Source organism: Penicillium waksmanii, assembly GCF_028829765.1.
Source record: "Penicillium waksmanii strain IBT 27052 chromosome Unknown utg000008l:1.0-5622682.0:1.0-5626561.0, whole genome shotgun sequence".
NCBI lineage: Eukaryota > Fungi > Ascomycota > Eurotiomycetes > Eurotiales > Aspergillaceae > Penicillium > Penicillium waksmanii.
In genome coordinates, this window is record NW_026643254.1 from 990,042 (window position 1) to 1,010,740 (window position 20,699).

The following is a 20,699-nucleotide window of genomic DNA, read 5'->3' on the forward strand; positions in this document are numbered from 1 at the left end:
ATCTTCCACAAAATACGCCTCAAACTATTCTCAGCAACTGAGAGTGTTTCCAAGCTACAAATTCCACCAACTTTGGAATCAAATAAAGATAAACTGGCAGGTTTACTAGTATGCACTGCAGCAGTGACTTCGGGAAAAATTATTTGAGGAAAATATATTCCTCGCTCGATCTTTGATGACTTCAACCGGACAGAATAGGCTCGGGGTGTAAGCTATACCGCAAAAGGCCATCAAAGAAAAGCTCGACATCGGAGCAGGGATTTAAGCGTCGGATACTACCAAATGAAGGGGCTGTGCCAGTCCTGGAATACCGTCAAGTCAAAATCCTGTGATTAAGTTCTGCCGCTATCATCCCAGCATAACATAGGGGTATTATACTAATAAGCGTCTAGTTTCATTAATTCTACATGATCTAAATGTGGCGACAGTAAGACGGCCATGCCTACTCCAAGGTTCGTCAGTAGAAATCTCAAGATCTAAGAGGATGATCTCCTGCCTGTTCTGAGTGTTGGAGTATATTTCGAACGCTTCAGAAGTAGATTTAGTACGATAATAGCCATGGGCGGGTTGGAAAAGATCTACCATATTATTGGCGAAACCCTAATGACAGCTTGTAAAGATGTCAGCCTCATAATTACGAATTACGACTAGTATAATTGATACTAGCAATAATCAAGCAAACACACACTTCCAGCTTCCAACTGCAGGTTTCTGTGAAGGCCTGTGATTCGAGATAAGCTACAAATGGGAAATAAACAATCCAGGTGAAGTTATCCTTCAAATTGAGGGGCAGGACTGGTAATTACAGTTATATGGTTAATAAAAGCTTCACATATGATAATAAAGTGGAAATAGTGTGGCCACGGTAGCCCACGTTTATCTTCGAATCCTTGAAGGAATGTATTCTTAAAGCTGGATATAAAACATCAAAAACGAGCAGCAGGTAATCACCGTTTCCAGCAGAGAATTTTAACGGCAAGATTCAAGTTTCAAGGTTCCAAGTTCAGATTCGTCCACAACATTTGAGGAAGAAAACTGTGACTTTGCAACATATATGTCCCATTCAGATGTAGTCGCCTGGACAATCGGCTTACTAGCATTGCTATATCCCTTTCGAGAATGTCTAATGTACTCACTGCAAGTTCCTTTCCGGCTTTCTATGAACCTTATTGAAAACGAGGTTCCTCACCATCGAGATGCTTCTCACATAATCCGTCTTTGCGCCTTCTTTGTGTGCATCCAGGAAATTCGCAAAGTATGCTCTCAGGCCACATCTCTTTTGCATGTTGATAACATAAACTTTTTCTCCAGGAGCTTTTATCACATCCAGTGCTCGTGCAAACCTTTGATGAGACTTTTACACGACTCCGAGATCCCCCAAAATGCTTCTCACACAATCCACCTTTCCATTTGTTATTTCCGCATTCAGAAACTTCGCAAATGATGCTACCAGGCCACATTTCTGCCGCATGATGATAACATAAGGATTTTCTCCAGGCGTTCTTTTCGCATCCAGAGGTCGTGCAAACCTTTTTGGCTTTTGTACGACATTTTTGGCCCGGATTTTCGAGGTTCCAATGGCTTTCGCATAATCTCTGCTTCTTTCTTCGGTTCGGGCATCCTGGAAAGGTGCAAGCATCCCGTGTGCTATACTTGGGGCCATTTCGAACTAAGTCCTTTTGTTTCATATGCCGACCGCAATATGATTCATGTTTCCGCCTAGGGTTAGCGCAGCCAGAAAAGGCACAAATCATATCATGAGGGTTTAACTCATTCCAATGGGACACGCAGTATAGACCCTTTCTTTTCTGCGCAATACAACCAGTAGACTCGCACTTCCGGCGCCGAAAATGACTATCATCTGGATTCTCTCCATCCGCATGCCATGTGCAGAGCAAGGAGCCGGACTCTTTCTTGTTAATGCACCCGGGGAAATTGCAATCAAACTGCTCATTATCCGGCTCGCAGCCATGTGCCTGCGTCCAATGGTCAAAACAATAGCCTTCTACCATACTCCGAGAGGTACATCCGAAGTCTATGCACGTAGTCGGTATTTCCTGTGCCTTGTGATATTCGCAATGACGGCCATCCACCATGCGCTCTGCGCATCCTAACATAGTGCAGATTTGTAGGAATTCCTGTCCCTTTGGGAAAATGGAAGTCTCAGGCTGGCTCTCAGGAACCTGAGGCTGATTCTTAGTCCCCCAATCCAGAACCCTATCGCCAGCCTCCAAGTCTAAAAGTGTCTTGCTGAAATCAAATTCCATAATGGCTGTATCATTGGCCACCAAGTCTACACTGGCAACTGCCAGTGTATCATCAACATCCATCCGAGTCAACGTATCGTCGAGATCCGGAAATTTATCCTCGAGATCCGCGAATGTATCGTCAACGTCCATAGCTACCAGTGTATTGTCGGTATCCACAGCCGTATCGTCGACCCTGGCATCCCCAACTGCAGTATCTTCAGCCCCCACAAATGTATCGTCAAATCCCATATCAATAGCCCCATCATATAACCCGCCCTGACTCACGTCATCGCTTTGATTGCGTGTAAAGCTTGGGCTATAATGATTACTCTGGCTCCGACGGTCTGGAGATGCATTGGTAAGCATTCTCCAGTTCGCAACTTCATTTTCAACCTCCCAGTCCATAACACCAGTTGCGAATGACATATCCAACACCCCAAGCTCCTGCTGATGCTGAGCATTACTATGGCTCAGGGAATGCCTCCGAGGGACAAGACCATGGCTCGGAGGCTCGCTCTGGCCATCTTGGGATGGATTAGTGAGAATACTCCAGTCCGCAACGGCAATGTTGTCCTCCCAGTCCATAACATCAGTATCCAAATGCCACTCCATCTGGTCTTCTTCATTGACTTGGTTCGACATACCTGTTTGTCCTATGTGGCTAGGCCTTGGTAGAGTTTCGATAATCAATGTTTGAAGTTAGAATAAATTGAAATTCAGAATGAAGTAGGATGGTTTTTATACATGTCCCTCGAACTCTGATGCGGCTTAACGTAGAATTCGCGAACATGAAGCAGAATATGATAGACAGGACTCGTATAAAAATGCAGCATTGTGGCTAGCTTAACTTTCTTTGTATTCAAAACAAGGCATTGTTCCAGCAGCCTCTATCCATATAAACAAAGAACTAACTGTTACCTATGCGATTGGGTCTGTATATTAATAGATACAGAATTCATTGTGTCATTTTGCGAAAGAGTCTAAGTCACGATGTTATCATTTGACCCGATCAATGCTTTAGCTATTGACTAGATATCGAAAAAACAGATCCTGAAGTGCGATAGAAAAGCAGAATGAGACAGCATCGTTCTCTTTGTTCCGTAAATTGCGATCTGAATATTTGGACTCGGAGCAGAAAGAAAAGCCGAGGACTCCACTCAGATATTTACAAGCTTCTAGGCCATATCGTGAGACTTTAAAGACACTGATATGATTCAAAATAAATGCGAGAGAGCTGAAGTTGTCATCAAGAAGTATTTTATCATCTACTTGGGGTTGAGCCTTACTTGAGCAGTTACCCAATCTGCACCCTTCAGCTATCCACAACGTGGGAATTTAACAGACAAGTAGGGACGTACAATTTATCACGAGAATGGCTACCTAAAACAGGCTCGTAGCAAAGGACCACGCTTTGGCCAATAGAGTTAATAGCCTTCTTTTACTATTGAAGAAAATCAATGAGAAGTAACAGGTTTAATCTGGCGATCTTTGGTATGAGCCTCAAGGCCAAGTGTGATTTGGATTCGGGATAATTAAGCTTCTGCCCAATTCTTTGCCGAATACCAAAGCAATTAGTCATTCTGTTTAAACAAAAAAATTGCACTGTTATAAGTGAAATCGGAAGTGAATCAGAAAGCAGATCAACTGGTAAAGAAAGCGAATTATCGTAAATACATAAGTAGGCAGTCAAGTACATACTTGATTTTTTCAACGACCTGCGATGTTCCGCAACACCATAATCACTTCTTGTTACATGTGTTCAAGAACCGATGCTCTGAATCACCACGATCAGCTGTAACACATCCCCATGTATAGCCATTTGAGTCACGTATCACTGCCGCAGCTACATTGAAATTGCATACTTTCGGCTTCCCCATTACGCTATTAATAGCGTTATAAACAAGTTCCCCGTCAATAGGTGTGTTTTTGGTTTGTGATGCGAGACACCACATTGTGTCCGGAGTATCATGACCGTCACTTATGAATGGTTTTTCGAGTTTGATCGGTTGCACTGTTTGATAGTTTGAAATAGCAGAGTTGGTGGAAATCTTTGTTAAAAAGGCCACCATACCGGGGTTGACATCACAAATGTGCATGTGGACTTGATCCTGACTTATAGATCGCACAGGGTTGATAGCCAGGCCTTGGGTACTTAGGTCAGAAATAGGAAGTTGCTGGCCCCAGTCCCAAGCAGACTTTGCAAGACTTCCGTGGTTTTGTAGGGCCAAGATGTTGCGTAACGGCTGATCTACTGTGGCTAAATTGCCCTGCCCGCCAAGTTTCACCCAGCCTGTCGTTCCCTTTCCGTGCTGGAAATTACAAAGTGATGGATTTTGCTTGCACTCGCAGACTGAATGAAGCCATACCCCACAGGAATCGCTGTTCTCGTTCTGTTTTGATGTGCAATCAAAATTGCAGTCGGAAAGGCAGATTCCTGAATCCTCCGATGTACAAGTAGAAGGACCAACTGGACATTTCGTGCAGGTATCGTGAGGGAAAAATTGTCGGCAAGTACATCCATTCGAGGCGACGTCATCACGAGAGATTTCATCACTTGTGCAGATGTGGATGAATTGACCGGTGATCTTTCTTGAACATAAGAAGAGGACACTGAGAAGTAGGATCCTTTGAGGAATCATTTTGAAGATGGTGTATATTATTTCGTTGAAATACCGCTCCACTCCAGAGAGAAGGATGTGTTCAGAGCAAGCCGGGTTGGATATCTCTACTTTTTCCGCTCGATAACTTCCATTAAGTGTATCCTAGAATCTATGACACTTCATGAACTCAATGATGCGTTCTAGGTCTAGAATCTCCATTTTATTCCAATTGCGGCGGTCTGGCACCTGAGAGTAAGCATGCCACTAGTTTGGATCAAGATGTTTCCTTCTTGAGCACGGTCATCAGGTTGAATAACTGAATACGAGAGGGTCTAGGCAGAGATTCTTCTGAATGCATCGCCGGAGATGGAAATAAGACTACCTAAGTGTTAATTTACGAAAACTACCACTCTGGTGCCTCGCGTAAAATAAAGCTCCCACTTGTCAAAATTCGCGGAGCGTATTGGTCGCGTAGACTCGCTGCTAGCGGGCTGTCGTAATGGTGGCGAACAATACCAATCGAGGCTTCCGCTACCATCCGACGCTGTCCATTCCTTATCGATAACATCCTCACTAAACTATGAGAAAAGAATGGAGCCTATAGCAATATTTTGCAGTTAGGCTGAGGCTTTATTGGGGGTTTTTGAGGTCTTCCAAAAATTGCTGCATCGTAGCAACTTAATGCGGGGAAATGCGTTACTTTGGAGCGACGCCTAGCTATACTTTCAAGGCTATACAAATTATTAGAGTCGTCGTTTCCTGCGGGGAGGAGCCTGACCGGCAGGTATATAAACACTTGTAAGGTGCTATCAAGCTAGGAAGGGAATGAAAGAGGTATATGTGCATTTCTCACTATGAAGACGAAGTCCCCTGTTGGAGCGGTCAAACGACTAACGGCGGGGCGAGCGATAAACCCGTGGGTCTGACTGGCAAAACCTGGAGGTGTAATACAGGTAATAGTTCGTCGCGATGTGAATAGTTATTAAGGTTAATTAATCCCGACGGCGGCCGAGAGAGGAAAGCCCTTCCTGCCAGACATTATCCAGTCCATATAGTGGCAGGTACAAATAGCTGGTCCTTGCATAGCTTAGACGAAAATCACACTTGTACCCCAATCCAGGGCTTCAACTCACGAGGAGACAGGTTATATGATTTCCATACACACACACACACATGCTGTATTAGCTTGCCAGTTGCAGGTAGTGTTTGGCAACGTCAAAATTGGCCTTGGACAGCAGTGAGGTTGATAACCCGTTTCACCTTGTTCCTTCGTTCCGAGGCACCCATCCGTCCAGCGACTATATAAGAGCCGTTGTGAGTTCTCGGTATTCAGCTCGCCTGTAAATGAGGTACATACTGTATCTTTTGGCTTAATAGAGCGCTTAAGCCCTCGAAGATGCATAACCATGAATCGCTATAAAGCTTTGCTTTGGGGTAGTAGTATTCCAAGGTTTCTGAGAGAATGAAAACTGCATTACCTCTAAGCAAAATTGTTTAAATCCTCTCAGTCTTGAAAGAGTAGACAAGCGCCTAGAAGGGGAAGAATATTTGACGACTGTCAATGTTCTGCTTGAATAAAGATATTTGAGTTCTACTATAGAGTTACGGTTCTGAAATGAGATAGGTATAGAATAAGTTTAGATACTATTGAACAATATTGATACACAAGCTTCAAGTCGTCTTTTAGTAGATATGAATACAGGCAAGCTTTATCATCAGGTCTGTATATTCTCATCTCGGGGTTACCAAAAACTTCCTACCAGCAAAAGGCGATACATAGCTGCCAGCTATCTAGTGCTGAACATCCGCAACTATTTTACCTTCCAAGGCTTGCTTTTGCTTTGTGGATCTTTGCCATGTTACTCGAGTTTCCCGTTTTCCTTTGTTTATTTGAGACAATAAACGTTAGTTCCATAAAGAAATAATTTTCAATGAAGCTGAAACAAGTGATTGATCTTTATTCGTAGACCTCAAACTCATTGTTTGTCTTTATGATGGTCATTTCGAGGGAGGTCCTATAAGAAGCCTCGGGTATTCCCAGTGATTAGGTTTTGGTATCATCGGACAGCCTTATTAGCAGCACACCCACCATCATATTTATCATTTGCTATATACTACATTTATCATCACTTACTCTGCATAGTCATTCATCATGTCCCAAGTCGATCAGACACACTATGACGTTTATGTCGCGTTTGGTAGGAAGCAGTTCCTTTGCGACCCTGTTCATTCACTGATCATCATGAGCCATCCAGGGGCGGAGCGATGCATTCGGCTACATTGCGAGGGCTGGCCAGGATACTGGAAGCCTGCAATTGAATCCAATAAGCGGTTCCAGAGCTGGTGGATCGAGAGTAAGGACCTTGTCGCCCAGATCCCAGCTTCAGCAGGGCCTATCGTCGAGCAAGAGGCTAGGGCCATCCCAGCCCAGAGTTCTGGTCTTTGGGCTTCGTATCTGCTTCTTAGACTTGAGAAGAAGGGGTTGATTCCGGAGGGAATATATGAGCACTGGAGGGACCAGCTTCATATTCCCGCCACCGATGAGGATGTAGGACATAGTAGCTGTTTCTGAAGCTAGGGCTGAGGGAACGTGGTCCTCATGGGGCCAGATTATGTGAATCGCCAACTAGCATTTAGTCTCATAAAATATCATGCATCTCTACTATTTCCTCCTAATTATTTGGCAGCCAGTTAGTACGGGTGGGTCATCAAGAAAAACCAATTCAATTCCATTTAACTTCCTTTGTAATTCTCGTCTAATCGATTCCGCTCCAAAAGAATGACTTGATCTTGTAAATGACACTTACTAATTTTGTTGCACAGAGAAAAAGTCGACTTTTTGAATTTCCGAAAGATTTTTTCTAACGTACGATTGTGCTTTTATGATTAGATAGATCATAGGTAGTTCGGTGAGAAGGAAACCATGTGCCATGTACGCAACCTACTGGTGGGCCACGGAGAGCCAACTATTCCCGGATTCCAACTTCCTCTCCCCAACAACTCCTATGCAAATCAAATGAGCCCCACCATTAATGGGCGTAGTAATGAGAGAGTTTATGTCGAAAAAGTGTTAAGCTGATGGATATTCTTGTGACTTTCTGCTGGCGATGATAAAATTCACTGATAATGCCAGACTGGAATTGAATAAAACAGAGAGCGGAGAGCTGTGCAAGATTCAAAGGGCTCAGATAGATCCGGAGATGGAATTGCCTTAACAGTCCAAACCGTACCATTCAGTCCGCGGACTTGAAAGACCCCTTGATGGGTTCCTTCCGTGGCCAAGAGAATCCTGCGTTAAAACTCGATAGTGGCCAAATCTGATCCACTTGCACCACGCTAAACATCTTTCTTGGCGGTCTCAGCGAGTCGGAACTGAAGCTAAAGAAGCTAGAGAACCAGAATTTCCAAGGCCATACGACCCTAGAAAGCTCGAACTAGCTAGAGTTGGTCCTAGGGGCATCGGGTGATCCTCTGGTTTGTAGATTTGACTCTGCCAAGTCGGAGTGGGCGGCAGTTCGCCGTTTAGCGAGCGTAGTGGAGATTGCAGTTTTAGCCTCATTCGAACGGCCCCAAATCTTAGGCTGCCCTCTGGCCTGCAAGCGGTGGAAGCGAAGGAGATCTGGGTGTGTTTATAATGGATCATTTCCGTCTAATCAGTTGGTAAAAGGCCGTTTCACTCCACTCCTCCCTTAAATTGCAACCATGACGGGATTGAACGCCTCCGTCTCCGCGGGTTGGTATACCTTCTCCAACCTTGGCCCCATCACAACGACCTTCACCCCAGCTCCGAGCTGTACTGCATCTGGGCGTATGATGCTTGGTTACTTGGTTGACGATGGAAATTATTTGAACCTCAAGTATGGTGCAGAGCCCACCCTGAGGATCAAATTCGACGGCTGTACGCCATCTCCCTCGCCGACAACCACCGCCACACCTGAGACAACCATTCACCATCTTTCCGAAGCACAAAAATCTGCTTTTGCAGCTCAATATGTAGATTGGGTTAACCGGGATTTCTATTATTCTCCTGGCCTGCACTGCCCTTCAGACTGGGAGACGATTGGCTTGGTAGCCCGCGACGCCAGTAGCTCGCTCAGTTCATCGGGCATCTATTTCGCTACCACCACTACAACTACCGACACAAAGGATGACTACTATTACTACAGAAATGACTACGAATATCCTGCCTCCGTTCTGAAGGGCATCTTGGAACCTAAGGAGACAATGGTGGCATGCTGTCCAAGGTAAGTCCAGATCCCATCTATCTGAAAAAGCACAGAATTCTGGTAAAATCGGATGGCTAACATCTCTCCCAGCGGTATGACTGCCGACAAAGGTGGCTTCTGCTACTCTGAAATTGAGGGCTATAAAGCTACTGTTGGCTACCAGGTCGGCGTAGGAAACAACTACGAATACGGATCGAGTACAGAGATCTTCACCTTGACGCGAGACAGTTCCTCAGTTCTTCAGACCGAATATCTTCTATTTGAGACAGCTACTACAGCCCGTACAGATACATACACGGAAACTTTTGACCGCGCTGAGACGTCTCTCTACAGCGCATTTTCTTATGCGCCTGTGATTACGATGCTGCATCACGAGTCCGACTTGAAGTCTGCAACTGCGACTGCGACAGCCACCTCCACAGCTACCTCCAATGCTGCTGGTAGAATTTCTGCTCGCGCGTCAGTCTGGGATGGATTTAGCTATGTGGTTGGAATCTCGGCAGTTACTGCTGCGTTGGGGGCTGCTATGATCTTGCCCTGGTAAATACCACGATCCTTATAGTATGTGAGCAAAATAGACAGAGCGACCAAATCTATACTATAATTTCCCCTTTCTCCTCTCTAATGAGATGTTTCTGGACACCAGGAACGACTAAAACCGCCAGCGTATCGTATAAGTAGAGGGCAAATACGAGATCAAGTATCCAGATTCTGAAGATCATATAATTGCACTGAATTTCGCAGAAAAGAGGCCAACTCGAGAACGATCTAAGTATAAACGAGAACCAAATTCATATAATATCCAATATCACCACCCAAGAAATCCGCCACCGTTCTTGAGTTTAACCTTACCATCCCCAGTCTGCTTCCTACGAGATGATCTAACGAGTTGCCCACCAGGAAACGAGTTACCAACATACGTAGTCTTCTTCGGGGGCGGGGGCTTCTGCTCGGCCTTCTCCTTCTCCTTCCCATAGTCGGCGTTCTTGGGCTTCGACTTTTTTCTCGTTCCGCCACCGGCGAACCATGCCAGAGTTGAGATGGGCACTTCCACCTTTCGCCTTCCAGTGCCTGTATGACCCTTGGATTCTCCTTCCCCGGTGCGCTGGCTGCGGAAACTACTAGCTTCTCCAGATCCTAATGTTAAAGTAAGCTTCATGTCATGACCATATATTTCATTATGGGAATATATTACCTCGAGTCTTTCGCGGCTCGCGAGCGATAACAGGAGTATTGCGTTTCATGTTGCTGGAAACGGTTTCGTTCTTGAAGTTGGAACGAGAACTCGACATACCGACTTGTGAATATGTGTATAGACTTTTGGGATACTAGTGCTCTGAGGAGTCTCAAATATAGCGAGGATGGTTATAAAATCCGTCTGGCATGATCCGAAGTCACTCTATATACTATGAACTGTATCTATAAAAGAGTTCTAAATATCCAGTAACCCCATCTATTTTTTCAGACGGCTTTCATCGTGTCTGGCTTCTCTACTATATGTTTCAAGATTCTTTATAGTCGAGATATTAACAAGGAAGACGATTCAAAGGAAATAAAGAAGATCGGATCTCTTATCCGTGGTACTAGTGATGAGTGCATTGTTAGACAAAGACATTATACTATAGCGCCACGGTTCGGAATAGATCATGCTAGGCTAATTAAATCCCAATGAAAGCGCACACGCTATGTGTTCTATTATTGGTGATTTGATTTCCCTGGTTCTATTATTTTTGCTCTCTTTCTTCAGCACAAGTAAAGCCAAAGGACACGCAACTTTCAATTAAATTGTAAATTTGATTCGATTATTCAATTCCAGAAAAAATGAAACAAAGACTCATGTTCCAATGATCGGCATTTTAAATAAAGAAAATTAAGAAGAAGCAAATCACAATTCTCCATCTTTCAATCTCTTCTCCCCCTCAAGTAAACGATCGAGTCCTCGTCAGAGAGAACCTTTTGAAATTTACACGCGACCTCATTTACTCATTTACAGCAGCTATCGCTGATTGGACATTGTACTGGTCAGCATTGAAATCGTCTTTTCTTTCTAGGCTTCAACTACCGTGAACACGTACTTCGGTTGATCCCGTGCCCATGCACCGAAACCGTCGGGAACCGGAATCTCTCCGCTCTTCAATCCCCATGTGCTCTGGTGATGAACAGGCTGTCTACTTTTCAAATCACATGACGATTGCTCCCTTGACCAGCGCTTTGTCGATTTAGCTTCAGAAAGCGTGGAAGAGGCGGTCTTTTCATTAGTTCCGATACTAGAATCGCCACTACTTGAGCCATCTTCCGTGGCCAACTCAGAACCATTAGATGAGGATGAATAGGATCCAGCTTCAGATAGTTCAGGTGGTGGAGGTGGCGAAAATGTATCTGATTTTGTCTTAGGGGAAAACGGTCCAGTTTCCTCGAGGTGTGTTTCCCGAGGTTCTTGTCGCTGAACGCGTTGTCGCTGAGGGGTTACTCCCTGGTGAGGGACTTGCGACGATGAAATCCCTCCTGAAGGATTGAGGTTAATCTTGAGTGTTCCAACGAGTCTGGATCCATGTTTAACTCACCATTCCTACCCGCTGCAGCGGCTCTGATATTGCAGTTGCATCGTTGACGTATCCCCAGGTCCTGTAAGCCATTTCCTATGGCTTTGTTCCGGCTAGAAATAGTGCTTCTTAGGTATCCAGGGGTCGAATCACTGGCCATTGTAGATTCAGAGTTGTGCACGGGACACTCCATCTTGAAAGAAGACTACCTAAGTCCACAAAGAACATCGCAAGAAACTGTCAGAGGAGGAAAGAAAAGGGGAAAAAGGCAGTAAAGAAGAAAGCAGCGGGGCAACACAAGATTACCAGACGCCCGGTCTCAGAAGGGGAACCACCTATGCATAGGCACAAACGGCTCAAATTGAGATGATCTATTCGCTGGCAGTGTAGTGTTTGCGATGACTTGAATAGAACACGAACTCGACCCCTGTAGAAGAGACATGTGATGCGCAGGCAATGCCTCGAAATAGTCAAGCGGGTTCGTCGATCGTCATACGTGCAGTGCAGCGCAGAATTATCGTTCATCGTTGGAGGATGAGAAAAGCCATGGGGCGAACTGCTGCAGCGTGAGTAGATCGGGGCGACCAATGAGGAGATAGTAGCGAAGCCCTGGAGGTCATGGAATAGAATATTCTCTTCGAGTTTGAATGAGCGAGATGTCGTACATTCGAATTCAGGTGAAGAGGGGAGTAGATGGACATATTTGAATCAGCAAAAGTCCATTGATCTTGATCATCGATAGTCGCGATATAATTATGCATACAGGCGTCCGACAGTAGAAAGGACGAAAAAGGAAAAGTACAGATAAAATCAAACCCCACAGTTCAGACCAATGAATTGCTCCTCAATCAGCCCCTACTAACCAACCCCGCTGAGCATCCCATCCCCATCCCTCACCCCGAGCTAACCGGTGGAATAATAGCAATCTCATCCCCATTCCCAATAACAACACCACCCTCACCCTCTAAAATCGAATCGCCACTCTCATTCTGATCAACATAGCCCCCATTCAGACTCACCGCGCACGAAGTCAGCACCTTCTCCCGAATACCGGGGTACCTCCTCTCCAGCTCGGGGAAGAGGTCTGCCAGGCGGAGTGGGGCGGGGAGGAGTTCTGTGTTCTTGGCGGTGAATGTGCTTGCGGCGGCGAAGTAGTGGATTGTAAATTGGGGGGGAGTTTGATGTGGAGGTTGTCATTTTCTAAGGTTGTGGGTGGTAACCTGAGAGAGAGAGGAAGTAAGTCCAGATGTGGTTGTGGTTGGTGGTGGAGGGAAGATGAAGGACTTGGAGAGGTGGGGTTAGTTATCAGTTATCAGTTAATTATCAGCTACTTTTACTATAAGATACTACGCTAGTTACTACACTAGTTTAATTTGTGTTTATGCATGGACTTTCCTAATCAATCAACGCCTCGGGGACTCCCGATTCGATGGTCATGTAATAATACTATAGATATTCAAGATATACAAAGAACCCCATCTAAACACGCAGAAATACTACTACTAGTAGTATCACCACTCTTCCCACTCTACTCCTTCATCTCCTTGGCCAACTCACAAAAAGCCCCCTCCAAATCCCTTCTCAAATCCTCCCAATTCTCCAAACCAACACTAACCCTCAACAACCTCCGATCAACCATCCGATCAGTCAAAGTCCTCCACTCAATCAACGTCTCAACACCACCAAGACTAGTAGCATGCTGAAAGAAATGCAATTTACTCGGCAAAAACCTCGCCGCCCTCTCACTCCTCATCGTAATCGCAAAAACAGGCCCAAATCCATTAGGCATTTGCTCAGCCAACCACTGCCCCCCATCTTTCTGAATACTCCCATGGAAGACTTCTTCCAGAACAGCCTGCACACTCTCCTCCACCGATCCGGTAGCGGGGTTCGGAGCCCGCAATGCAGAATCTAACCAAGTTACCAAATTCTGCGCATTGGATGATTGCCGCTGAACCCGAACTTCCAACGTCCGAAGACTCCGAACTCCAAGCCATGCTTCCATATTCCCCATAACACTTCCTAAAAAGACCCGGTCTTCAAAAAGTTGTTTATACCAGCGTTCCCCTTGCTCGTCACCGTCGGACTTTGTCACCAAAACCCCACAAAGCAAATCACTATGACCGCCGAAATACTTCGTCCCAGAATGCATAATCAAATCCGCACCAAAATTAAACGGCTCCTGCAATCCCGGCGGAGCAAAAGTGCTATCCACCACGAGAAACGCGCCACGCGAGTGCGCCTTCTTCGCAAAATGCCGAATATCGAACGCCGTTCCTTTCGGATTAACAGGGGTTTCTAATAAAATGACATCCCCCCTTTCCAGATCTTCGGGGGCACAGTCCAGCGGTAATTTTTTGAGGCCTGTTGTTCGGGTGAAGAGGGATATTACCCCGTGGCAGCCGTGGTAGCCTTCGCCGACTGAGATGGAGCGTGGGTTTAGGAGGGTTAGGGATGCGTGGAGGGCGGATAGGCCGGAGGAGTAGGTTATTGCGCGGCCGTTTAAGAGGGTGGAGAGGATTGTTTCGAGGCGGGTTGGGTTTGGCGCGGACATTCGGGAGTAGATGTGGGATGGGGTGGACTGGGGGGGGGTGGGTGGTTGTTAGCATAATGTTTTTCATTCTTGTTGGAACTGGAGGTGAGCTGAGCTAAGGTAGGTTTCATACGGTGGTGGCAGCGGCAGCGGCAGCGGCATCCGCATCTGCTGCGGGGACTAGAAGGTTTGGATCGCTGGGATAGCGGAAGGTTGTGGCCACATGCAGTGGGGGGAGCGACGTCGGGGACGAGGTTTAGGAGGTCATCGGCGTGTAGGGAACGCGTGGAAGTACCAGTGGAATGCGCCATTGTTATGCTATGTTCTTGGAATTGTATGCACAGGAAGAGGCGTTGGCATGGAGAAGAAGTGTGAAGTCTGAAGTGTGAAGCGTGAAGAGGTTATGATACAAGAGGGGCAGAGGAGGGGATTGGTCACGTGGTGTGGGGAAGCCCGAGGAATACCGATATAAATGTAGGATGGTGTGATTGAGGGTATGGTGATGATGATAGATGCATGGACATGGCATGACAGGATAGAGGTAAGTTAGGTCTGCTCTGTTCTTCTCTGCTCTGGACTATCGCCGCAGAGAACCCATCCGAGATGGTTCACGCACAGATCCTGGCAAGGCCACCTTAAAGTTGGTGCGCTCTGTAAGGGAAAGAATTAGCATTTTGCACTACTTGGCAAAGGAACTGGTACTCAGAATTCACTCACCAGCCTCCGAATCAAACGTAATAGCAATATCATCGTGTTCAATCGGATATTCAGGCATGTCAAGACACACAAATGCCGATCCCGGATCATCATCCTTCTTCGGAAGAGCAAACTTCGCATCGACAATTCGAATACCGAATTTGCCGGACCGACCGAAGGACTCAATGTGGTCGGTGCCCTTGAGAACAAAGTTCATGCATGAACCGTGATGGAAGTCTTGGAAGAAAGCAAGCAATTGCACGACCTTCTCCTGCTTCACGATTTGGACACGCGCCAAGCTGGCCTCCCATTTCTTGTAGATCGGGACCATACTGCGGCGCCGGGAGATGGTGAAGGAGGATGCGATACTGGATGAATTGGTTAGCAAACAGCTTCATTGGGGTACAGAACATAACACAGCACAGCGCAACGCAGCGCGCGTCGCCCGAAAATCGACTCTTAACTCACCTATCGTAAATCACCGAGAATCCAGTGACGGCCTGCTCAAATGCGTGAAGAGCTGAGAACTGTCAGCATAATCCAATCCAACTCATGTGAACCATCAACACCTACCCTGGATGTTTGCAAAGTCCAGCCGACGAACCATCGGCTTCGCAGTCATCTTCTGAAGAAAGTCGGCGACCTGGTCCGGCATCTCAGGACGAACAAGATTATCCGCCAGCGAAACCGTGAGATCCTGCTGTGCCGGTCGATACAAGCTCATGCCAGTCCGATTCTTGACATCCAGCCCAAGCTTCAATTCTCCGGGGCCTGCGCGCGTCAGTAATCAAAGCAAGACAAAGTGGAGAAGAAAAACCTTGAGTAAACCAACTCAACACAGCTCAACTCACCCATATTAAATCGATCCGTAACAGACCCCCACTCCGTAGCAATAAACGCCCTCAAATTTTCAGACAAAATCGTTGGACCATAACCGTGTTCCACATAAGAATCCTCTTGATCAATAACCAACACATTACCAGCAGGGAATTGTAAATGATTAATGGCTTCCTTGCCACTCCCCGCCTCACCAGGTTGCTCGATGCTATAAGCGCGAAGAGGGTACTCGGGTGTCTTGCTCTCTCCCTCCCGAGGAGCCATGCCCAGCAACACCGAATGCATCCGAGTACGCTCCTCCGATTCATGGAAAGTCATCAACATAGATCGAGTGCGTCCGTCCTCCGTAACCTTGAGCAGAAGCGCCGCAGCACCATCCTCTCCTCTCAACAGCCCAAATACGACAGGCGCCCCTTGCGCCAGAACGTGACGGATGCTGCTAAGAGTCTTAACCTTGGGACTTGTCAAGACGGCAAGTCTGAAACCGCGGTGTGCGTTCCGCGTTCCAGTACCCTCGGTCACCTTGACATGACGCTCGAATAAACGAATGCGGCAACGCTCCAATGGCTCGGGCGGGAATGCCTTTTGCGCGCCGGGGTCCATATACTGGAATACTTTGAGGGTGTTTTCGAATACCACCGTCTCCCCGGCTTCAGGCGAAAGACTACCCTCCGATTTCCGCGTGTATTTAACAATGTTCCAAAGGGTTTTGAAATCCTCTTCCTTGAACATGACGTCCAGCTCGAATCCGCGGGGCAGCTTCACTCGCATAGAGTGTGTTCGAACCTGCCATTCCACGTCGTCCCAGGTGGGACCCTGCTTGCGGTCGGACTGGATCATGATATTGACAAGCTGGCTCTGGCTGGTAATCGCAGCAAATACGTACCAGTCCGAGCGCTCTCGAATGATGGTCAGTGCGCACGGCATGGCGTATTGTTCGCCATCGTCCTCGCTGGAGCTGACACATGCCTGGACAAACAGGCTGCCGTAACTGAAGTACCTCGGGGTGTCGGCGAGCGGCATCATGTGAAACAAACTCGGAGCCTTGCCAGGCTTATCGGCCAACATTGATCGTGTCGCATTGCCTGATAAAACTGCGGATACGTCCGGGGCGAAGAATGGGTATCTGAGCCAAATGCTGGTGTCCAGGTGACTAGGAGATTGTTCATCGCCGAGGATGACTGCAAGAATATTATTACGCTTGATTGACATGGAAAGAGAGCGCAGATGGTTCAGGGTAGTCTGGTGCAGGGTGAGGGCTTCGACGAGTTCTTTATTAGCGGTGGTGTTGGCCACGGCGAGAAGAGCGTCCACACTCATTTGCCCGTATTGAGCGAGTTCATAATGTGTAGGAATAATATTCTCATTGATCCACAGAGACTTGCCCAGATCGATGACGGCCTGTTTAGCATAGCTCGGCGGTGCCGTTGCGCGCGATCGAGCAAAGGATTCCAACCGAGTCTTTCCACGCAGGAACCACCAAACTGCCGCACGAACCCACTCCATCAGAGAGGTTTCCATCAACGGCTTCACGCTCTCCGCGGCCATCGTCAAGATGCTATCATATCGGGCAATATAATCCTTGAAATCGGAAAACGAGGTGTCGCCCACCTGATTGGCAACATTGCGTAGAGAGAACTTCGGTGGATTTGGGCTCCGTGATGGCTCGCGACCTTGCTGAGGGGAGACCAACTGGTTCGCTGGGGGAATCTCGTGAGCGGGAGGCTTGGGAGGAGATGATGGTTTGGAGGGGCTTCCTGGGACGAGACCCGGTGGGGGGCCTCGAGGGTCGACGGGGCTGAGGTTGGCTGGGGGCCGATGAACGGCCGGGCTGGAAGGGTATCGAATAGATTGAACGACGGATTTGAGGGAGGGTGCTTGAGTCGAGCTGCTCGACATCGGAGGTGTATCGTAATTCGGCGGTGGCGCGTCATGCGGGCTGAATGCTGATGGTGGCATTTCGGGGGGCGATTCAGGGCTAGGCAGATCATCCTGGTCGTCATCCGCCGGGGATGCGACATCAACATCATCTGTATAGTGGTTGTGTAAAGCCCGACCTTCCTCAGCCTGCATCTGATTCCGTACGCGCTCGGCGAACGAATGCGAGTCTGGCGACCCACGAAAGGAGAGTCGCGAACCGGGTTTGTTGCTAATACCCAGGGTGTTCAACAAATCCGCCTCCTGCACATTCTGTGTGGGCGGGGGTCGTGAATTAGGACTGGTGGCACTTCCATGAGGGGAACCTCCACCCCGTCGACGTTCCGCACCTTCGCCCAGCGTGGTGTTGACTCGGAGTGACGGGAGTGGGGAGCGTGAAGGGGCCCGGCGCGGGGGGGTTCGCCGCTTGTCGCTCCAGCGCTCGCTTGCGATTATAGGAGATCTCGATGGTGGGGAACTCGGACTCATCACCACCCTCTCCCATTATCTCGGGGGCACGATCCGAGAAACCGACCCGGAGGCCCTTGTTTTTGCGACGTCTCATGGTGGGTTTCCGAGCTGGTTCGGCGGGCAGGGGGCGTGGTTGGGGAGGGGCATCTTGGAGATGAGGAGGGGACCCCTGGTCGAAATTGAAGGCGGCATAGTTTTCCTCCGAGATAGGAGGGATTGAAGGGATTGAAGGAGGGGCATGGTCACGATGGTGAATTGGGAGGGAAACTTGAGCTTGAGGGGCACTGGAGTAGTCCTTGGGGATGTCGGCCTTGGGCGCAAGGCCATCCGGGACAGGTCGCGAGGTCGCAAGGAAGTCCTCGATCTGTCTGTCTGGGGTGGAGCGATTCTTATCCTTTGAGAACAACTTGTCTCTCCAGTGAGGTTTCTTTGCAGGGGCGGGCTTGGGCTGCTCAGCAGCCAGAAAGGCGAAAGGGTCATCGGCAGGCATGTCGGGGAGGATGGCACATCGCAGAGCTGAAGGGAAACAAGGAACCAGTCCTTGGTCGAGAGGGACAGTGGGGGGCAGTGTCAGTGTCAGTGTCAGTGACAATGACAATGACGGCCTGAGAGAAACAGAGACACAGACGTGGCAAAGACGAAGATCGTCAGGGGTGCCCAAGTGGTACTGGTGGTGTGGTGGTGGTGAATTGGGGCAGTGCGAAGGCGGGGAGATGGTGAAGTGAAGGGGGGATGAAAGGCGGGAGGGGCGTAGTGTGTGTAGTGGGTGTAGTGTAGCCCGTGCAGACGATCAAGGGAAGGCCCTGAGGTGTTGGGTGGGTGTTTGGGTGTTTGTTAGTCCTTTCTAGTCCTGGTGGAGATGAGATCGGCGGAGAGCAGAATGGAGTCGGAAGAGAGTGTGTGTATAGTAGTGAGTGTGGGAGAGAGAGGTTGTATACTGCCAGTGTTAGTTAAGAAGTGGGCTGTGGGCTGCAGGAGAAGAGTAGTACCACGGTATCTAGTCGAGTCAAGATATAGGAATGAAGTAGGAGGGTCAATGAGTGATCCTGATAGTCCTGATAGTGATGAGTTCTAGTATCCTAGTATAGTACAGGAGTGCAGGAGCATAGAGTATAGAGTATAAACATACACTTATAGTATCTGTACACACTTATAGTATACAGGTATATACTACTAGTACCTAGGTATTATCTACCACAGATCTATACTATTGCCATGACTATATAGTTCACACTTATCATGTAGCTGTTTCTGACCATCCACTTCTCCGGACTTCAGGTGGACCGTCTCAGCATGAAACCGCCTAATCCACATCGAGCGATCCTGCTGGGGCGGCGGGTCCGCTGACGAGGCATTCAGCATACATAGTATATCGGCATAATGTATGCGATTATCTTATTGTACTAGTACTATAGTAACAATTATAATATCTATCTATTCTGCTAGCAGTATATCAATACTAGTATATCTATATATCTATGCATATATTGTATCCTTACGGCTTCCCCCTTTGGTCCTCCCGCCAGGCATGCGGATCCGACGCCACACGCCATTTGGCGCCCGGTGGCCTTTGCTCCCAACTGCCATTGGCTGCACCCTGCGTCTATTCTAGGTCACACCTGAGACCAACCTAATTTAAGAACGAGGAACCATTCTCCAGCTCCCACTTCTCCTTGCAGGGATAATTATAGCTAGGGAAGAGTAAACTAGCGGGCATATAGCGGTCGCAAATTGCATTTAATAAGTGGACTGCAACGCTACCCACTAGTAAGCAATCTGACAGTCCTGGACTACGGAGAACGCCGTAGTGAACACTAGGTATTAATAAGTTATATTGCTCTAAGGTTATTTTAAAATAAAGAACACCTTTAGGTACAGCCCTACCACTCGCTTGGCAGATACTACTCCAGTGCCAGCCCTGTATGGTGCCAGTGCCCACCTGGGCACTGGCAGGCAGTGGTCAGTGCTCAGCTCCCTTGCAATAACCGTCAAAATATATCTACACCGTCACTGTGACCTTGGCATAATTTATCGATCCATAAATGTAGTTTAGTCACGCGACATGGAATTTTCAAGTTTCCACCTGGGCATCGGGAACCTGAAATAGTACTTCCACCAGATACACTGCCCAGGTGACCTCGACCTCGTATAATGTGTTGTCCACAATAGCGCCATGTTTCTTATACTATTCCACCGTGACCATTCACCGCATTGTCTCTAGCCAGGCTCACGAGGATACTACTAGTACTACTAGTACTATAGGGATTGTTTAGTATTAACTACCACTCGTACTACTATTGTAATAGTCTACGTATAAAGTTCAAGTTCATCAGTATTCTAGAAACTTAACCTTGAAAAGTCCTAGACACTCACAGCTCTGGCATGAGACACACTACACGTCACCAATTCCACTCTACAACCTCAAAGACATCAAAAAGCCCCCAAAAAGCCCCAAAAGAAAGAAAAACCAAGAGTAATTAACATCCTACTTAAAAAATAGCAAAAGGAAAACTACAGCCGTGGTAAAAGCGAAGAAGGGAAAAAACGAAATGCCGGGTCCCCGAGTCGAACGGGGATTACTTACAGCACTCGAAGTCTGGAAGGGCACGTCCCCTTGTACTAACCCG

The 20,699-nt window shown here is 47.5% G+C and overlaps 8 protein-coding genes across 8 annotated transcripts; 2 read left to right on the top strand and 6 right to left on the bottom strand.

Annotated features, from left to right (window-relative positions):
- Window positions 1–1,166: 1,166 nt before the first annotated feature.
- Window positions 1,167–2,891, bottom strand: N7481_008727 (uncharacterized protein; the record flags this gene model as incomplete). Its single annotated transcript, XM_057267946.1, has 1 exon — window positions 1,167–2,891. The coding sequence occupies one exon, from the start codon at window positions 2,889–2,891 to the stop codon at window positions 1,167–1,169; it is 1,725 nt and encodes a 574-aa protein (XP_057118623.1).
- Window positions 2,892–3,988: 1,097 nt separating this feature from the next.
- On the bottom strand, window positions 3,989–4,888 carry N7481_008728 (uncharacterized protein; the record flags this gene model as incomplete). Its single annotated transcript, XM_057267947.1, has 1 exon — window positions 3,989–4,888. One exon carries the CDS (start codon window positions 4,886–4,888, stop codon window positions 3,989–3,991), a length of 900 nt encoding a protein of 299 aa, XP_057118624.1.
- A 2,113-nt stretch (window positions 4,889–7,001) lies between these two features.
- On the top strand, window positions 7,002–7,421 carry N7481_008729 (uncharacterized protein; the record flags this gene model as incomplete). The annotated part of the gene is made up of 1 exon (XM_057267948.1): window positions 7,002–7,421. The coding sequence occupies one exon, from the start codon at window positions 7,002–7,004 to the stop codon at window positions 7,419–7,421; it is 420 nt and encodes a 139-aa protein (XP_057118625.1).
- Window positions 7,422–8,551: 1,130 nt separating this feature from the next.
- N7481_008730 (uncharacterized protein) lies at window positions 8,552–9,619 on the top strand (the record flags this gene model as incomplete). The annotated part of the gene is made up of 2 exons (XM_057267949.1): window positions 8,552–9,093; window positions 9,166–9,619. The coding sequence occupies 2 exons, from the start codon at window positions 8,552–8,554 to the stop codon at window positions 9,617–9,619; spliced, it is 996 nt and encodes a 331-aa protein (XP_057118626.1).
- A 264-nt stretch (window positions 9,620–9,883) lies between these two features.
- N7481_008731 (uncharacterized protein) lies at window positions 9,884–10,367 on the bottom strand (the record flags this gene model as incomplete). Its single annotated transcript, XM_057267950.1, has 2 exons — window positions 9,884–10,212; window positions 10,271–10,367. 2 exons carry the CDS (start codon window positions 10,365–10,367, stop codon window positions 9,884–9,886), a joined length of 426 nt encoding a protein of 141 aa, XP_057118627.1.
- A 755-nt stretch (window positions 10,368–11,122) lies between these two features.
- On the bottom strand, window positions 11,123–11,811 carry N7481_008732 (uncharacterized protein; the record flags this gene model as incomplete). The annotated part of the gene is made up of 2 exons (XM_057267951.1): window positions 11,123–11,580; window positions 11,640–11,811. The coding sequence occupies 2 exons, from the start codon at window positions 11,809–11,811 to the stop codon at window positions 11,123–11,125; spliced, it is 630 nt and encodes a 209-aa protein (XP_057118628.1).
- Window positions 11,812–13,146: 1,335 nt separating this feature from the next.
- N7481_008733 (cystathionine gamma-synthase) lies at window positions 13,147–14,172 on the bottom strand (the record flags this gene model as incomplete). The annotated part of the gene is made up of 1 exon (XM_057267952.1): window positions 13,147–14,172. The coding sequence occupies one exon, from the start codon at window positions 14,170–14,172 to the stop codon at window positions 13,147–13,149; it is 1,026 nt and encodes a 341-aa protein (XP_057118629.1).
- Window positions 14,173–14,728: 556 nt separating this feature from the next.
- N7481_008734 (uncharacterized protein) lies at window positions 14,729–18,562 on the bottom strand (the record flags this gene model as incomplete). The annotated part of the gene is made up of 6 exons (XM_057267953.1): window positions 14,729–14,802; window positions 14,869–15,215; window positions 15,316–15,367; window positions 15,421–15,618; window positions 15,699–17,902; window positions 17,952–18,562. 6 exons carry the CDS (start codon window positions 18,560–18,562, stop codon window positions 14,729–14,731), a joined length of 3,486 nt encoding a protein of 1,161 aa, XP_057118630.1.
- Window positions 18,563–20,699: the final 2,137 nt, after the last annotated feature.